This window comes from Naegleria lovaniensis (genome assembly GCF_003324165.1).
Source record: "Naegleria lovaniensis strain ATCC 30569 chromosome Unknown tig021, whole genome shotgun sequence".
Classification (NCBI taxonomy): Eukaryota; Heterolobosea; class Eutetramitea; order Acrasida; family Naegleriidae; genus Naegleria; species Naegleria lovaniensis.
In genome coordinates, this window is record NW_025407843.1 from 658,012 (window position 1) to 662,971 (window position 4,960).

The 4,960-nt window shown below is 35.9% G+C and overlaps 1 protein-coding gene across 1 annotated transcript; it reads right to left on the reverse strand.

Moving 5' to 3' along the window:
* Positions 1-4,303: 4,303 nt before the first annotated feature.
* On the reverse strand, positions 4,304-4,960 carry C9374_004725 (uncharacterized protein; the record flags this gene model as incomplete). The annotated part of the gene is made up of 1 exon (XM_044694396.1): positions 4,304-4,960. A coding segment is annotated over one exon (657 nt), but the record flags the coding sequence as incomplete, so codon positions are not given.

Genomic DNA, 4,960 nt, shown 5'->3' on the forward strand with positions numbered 1-4,960 from the left:
ATTTGAGTGGATCTTGCTGTGCATCACCTGATAATAAGAAGAATAATTTTGTTAATAATTTTTAAATTATTGATGGAAGAGTGAAATTAACGGTATTTTATGATAGAAGACATCACGAGGAGTATATTGATATGAATTTTATGGATTGAATATGAAAGAGTTGAGCATGGTTGAGCACCTGAGATGACATTGTTGGTGAGGACAATTCGGAGAAGATCTCTCTCATTTCATGTGCATGTACAGTGTTTTTTCAATAAATATACATGTATTTATGATGGTGAACATGTTTTTGTTGTTTGTTTGAGGAATGATTCAATATTCATGGTGTATGACCCTCAAGGAGGAGATCTTTGTCAATTTTCTTCGACATTGCTGTGAAAAATGAAATTCAATAGAAAAGTCCAGCGAAAAACAGCATGATGTTTCGTTCACAACCAATGTACAATATTAAAGAATGAAACTTTCAGAATTGGAGTTTTTCAGTCAATTGTACATAATTATTGCGTTGAACTGTGTTGTACTATGTTGGATGACTCGATCACTTTGAATGTGTATATTCTTCTGTACAGTGCATTCATGAAGTGGAACACTATTTCAGCAGTTGCTTGACGTTGAATTGATCATGTGTTGTTCATGGTGAGTGTTGGTGTTTGTTCGTTGTGGAGTATGGCTTGTTGAAAGACTGTTCATTTTTCTTTGAAAAATAGTTGTGAAGGTGATCATGAGTTGTTTCATTCATGTGATTGACACATATAACAATCAATGAATGTAGATTTGTGATGAGACACACATGTACGAGCTTGTTATCACATCAGTTTGTGATTGGGTGACAGTCCACTGATTTTTGAATGTTCGGGTGTCCATGTGTATCGACGGGCCAGTGTTCTCAAAAATTTTGCAAGTCACCATATATGTTGATCAGTGATATACCAAGTCGATTAGTGAATGATCTATGGTGTTTGGATCACTCTGACATTTTTGTATGCAATCTACATTCAAAGATCTTCATGATAATGACTTTGTTGAGAAGTGTTCATTGTTGTATAAAGCATGGTGAGGTTCAACACTTTTTCGGTTGAAATGTGTCATGATAACAATTTGATGAGTATTGGACTACTCTCACCATGTTATATGAGAGTCATACACTGTGTGATGTGAATGATGTGACTTTGAGGTGAAGTACTCACTCCGATGACTCATCCTTCTCAAGAATCATGTTAGAGTTCATCATTGTAGTATCACTCCTTGAGAAGGTTGTACACATTTTCCTATTCAATTCATGGTGTTGAGGTCATATACAATCGATTACAAAAATATTTTTTTTACCCTAATGTTGATGCGATAGTGGATTGAGTGTGAAATTTCATATATATGAGTTGAATTCATATATATGATGTAAAGTGCGTTATATCATGTAAGTCATGTTCTAAGCTTGTTCATATCATGGAGTGCATGTATGATGAAAATGGTGTTGTTTTATGAAGAGTACAATGAGTTATACAACTTTGATGATTTGGAGTTATTAAGGTATTAAGGTAATATTGATCAAAAAAACTGTAAATTTACTAAGGAATTAATAGTTCCTTATAAGGCTAGTCTCAGGTTTGAATTACGGGTTTGCAAACCTTAGGGTTTGGATAGGTGACCGCCTTGACTTGGGTTTGGATAGGTGCCCAGCTCGACTTTGAATCTTAATTTTTCGACATGCTTAATCATTGGATTTTTAATTTTTATGAAATCGTCGGGGATGGAGGTATATCTATGTGTTGATATGACTTTCATCCATTAATTATGGGTAATTATTGAACTGTACTCGCTTAAAGTAGACCTTTCGTGCATGGTCGGGTTTTTCGTCATCTTTGATGTTGAGCTTGATCCAAGCACATCATTCGATTGATTTTGAAGAGTAGTACAATCGTGCTAGCGACATCAATGAATAGTGAGCTAAGTTGGTTGAGTAGTTCAACAAATGGTGACAGGTGTCAAATTTTTGATAGAATTTAAGCGAGACCTTTTTTGTAGATCTCACGAAAATAATGGGGGTCATGATAGAGCATTCGATCAGGTTTAGGGTAGTTTTCGAGAAAATCAAGTTTGAAGGAGTTTAATTGAGTTCAAAAATGACATGAAAATTTTTCAAAAAAAAATTAAAAAAAAATGAAGCCAAAACTCCCTGCATTTTTGAGGTGATCCTCATCAAGATCGGGTCATGTTTCCATTCATCATCATGTCATATTTATATTGATCACATCAAATGTGAACATCATGATCAACATTTATGAGGAATATTTTGTGTGTATGAATACACATGGAAATGATAATCATCAAATAGTACTGGTTGGAATTGTAGTGAACTGCTCCCGTTGGATGTGATGATCATGGAATGAATCTGATGATCGGAATGTCGTTACAGTGATCAGAAACCATAGAATTGATCGTTGATTCAGTTCAAAGTGATGGTCATTTCATGACTTTGTGTGATGTGAAGTGTGATGGTGGCTCTATGGTAGAGGTGAAAAGTACGATCGAGACAAGTACTTCACAGAACTTCATGAAATTGATATGGATGGATGTTCTGATCATTCAAACAACAAATCATCAGTTTTATTCATTGACATGATTGTTTCATTGAATGGGAGCACTTCGCTTTTCTCGGAAAACATCATTTCTTGAGGAAGGGTACAACTCTCCTCTCTTGCTCATGTCATTCATTCTATCATCATGACACGTTATGATCATCATTGTAGAAGTGTTTCATGTGATTATGAATGGTTGAAAGTGATCATGATGAATTGTTGTTGGTATGTATTGTTGTATGATTGAATGATCATTTTATAACAATTGATTGATTAAGTTTTTCGATAAACCGATGATTGAAATGTTGTATAATACATTGTGGAGAGTATTTCTATGACTATTGATGATGGATATGATCATTATTGGTGGAGTATCATGATGAATGTTGTAGAGGTGTGATACCATATCCTTCCAAGAGTGATTGTGTCATGAACAATACACATCAACATGTTCATCATGATGAGTATGACACATCCATGTTGATTGTACTCACTGAATCATCAATTTATGGAAGTGGTGTCTCACTCTTTCAATTCATTTTTCTTTTTCACATGATGTTACGATACTGAATAATTTCAAGAATATCACAGTGACTTTATATGATAGTATATAGTGTGATATTGTTATTTTGAAATTTGTGGAATTTATGTATATGAGTTGATTTTGTTATGAGGCACATGAGCTGTGTTGAAAATGATTATTAATTAATTTTTGAAGATTTGTCAGGATAGTGATGCAGATAGTTTTTTATGGTAGATGAGATGGTGTACAACACATTGACATTAATTGTTGTACTTGTTCATGTCTAGAATGTATTGTTGTTGAGCACCTGAGAAGATTTTGTCATGAAGTGCATTACAATGTGAGACATGGTTTTTTCCTAGAGTTGTTGCAATCACCCATGTGTTGATCTTGTTCCATTGTGTTATTATTGATTGTGTGGAGTGATGTGATTCATTGTGTGATGGAAGGATTCTGTCAGGTCATGTTTGACACTTTTTCGTGGAGAGCCTGTGTTGATATATGATGGCTGCATTGAAAATAAAGAATTAATTCATTGATTTTCATGATCAGTACATGTGAAATGTGTGGTGTATGTGGTTGGTAGGCGTCAATGTTCATGTCATCTTGATTTTGAATTTTGTCTGGATTTACTGACCCTATACTTCCGCATTTAGAATATATCCAAAAAAATACTGTTGTGATTGATCAGTGTTGTTTGGTGTTGTGATGACGGGATCATGATTGAAATAATTTGTAGTGATTGTAGATGTGTCCTTCAACCGTATTGGATACGTCTACCACGATCGTTGCTGTAACCAAACGGATGAGCGTTCAAAGTTGTTCATGAAGAGTGATGAGATGAAACATGGTTGTTTGAATGTTCATTCAAGTTGATAAACATGCTTGCCATGATGGTGTGGTCACGTGATAGTGATTGTGTTGATCCATCTGTTGTGTGTGTTGAGTAATGTTTCAGTCATTACAATAAATTTTGATGTTGTGGTGGATGACATCTTTGTGTTGAACGTTTAATATTCTTTCATGATCATGAAGTGCTCATGTCATAGTGTGAGTCCTATCATTTTGAAGTGTTGCGTATTGTTGTGTGCTTGGTGTGATATGAAACTTTGAAAAAATTGTGACATTTTCTTTATATGTTGTGATGATGTTCACTACTCTTTGTGAAATTGATAAACATGTTTATCATGTATATGACAACATACTATGAAGTATTATTGAATGTGTATTGATATTGTTGAGATAATTGATAAATGTTGATTTGGAGTGTTTGGAAAAATTGTGGTCTTAGTTTTGGGTTTGTTGGGTTTGGATTTGGGTTTTTTGGGTTTGGTTTGGGTTTGGTTTTTGGGTTTGGTTTGGGTTTGGGTTTGGGTTTGGTTTGGGTTTGGGTTTGGGTTTGGTTTGGGTTTGGGTTTGGGTTTGGGTTTGGGTTTGGGTTTGGGTTTGGGTTTGGGTTTGGGTTTGGGTTTGGGTTTGGGTTTGGGTTTGGGTTTGGGTTTGGGTTTGGGTTTGGGTTTGGGTTTGGGTTGGGTTTGGGTTTGGGTTTGGGTTTGGGTTTGGGTTTGGGTTTGGGTTTGGGTTTGGGTTTGGGTTTGGGTTTGGGTTTGGGTTTGGGTTTGGGTTTGGGTTTGGGTTTGGGTTTGGGTTTGGGTTTGGGTTTGGGTTTGGGTTTGGGTTTGGGTTTGGGTTTGGGTTTGGGTTTGGGTTTGGGTTTGGGTTTGGGTTTGGGTTTGGGTTTGGGTTTGGGTTTGGGTTTGGGTTTGGGTTTGGGTTTGGGTTTGGGTTTGGGTTTGGGTTTGGGTTTGGGTTTGGGTTTGGGTTTGGGTTTGGGTTTGGGTTTGGGTTTGGGTTTGGGTTT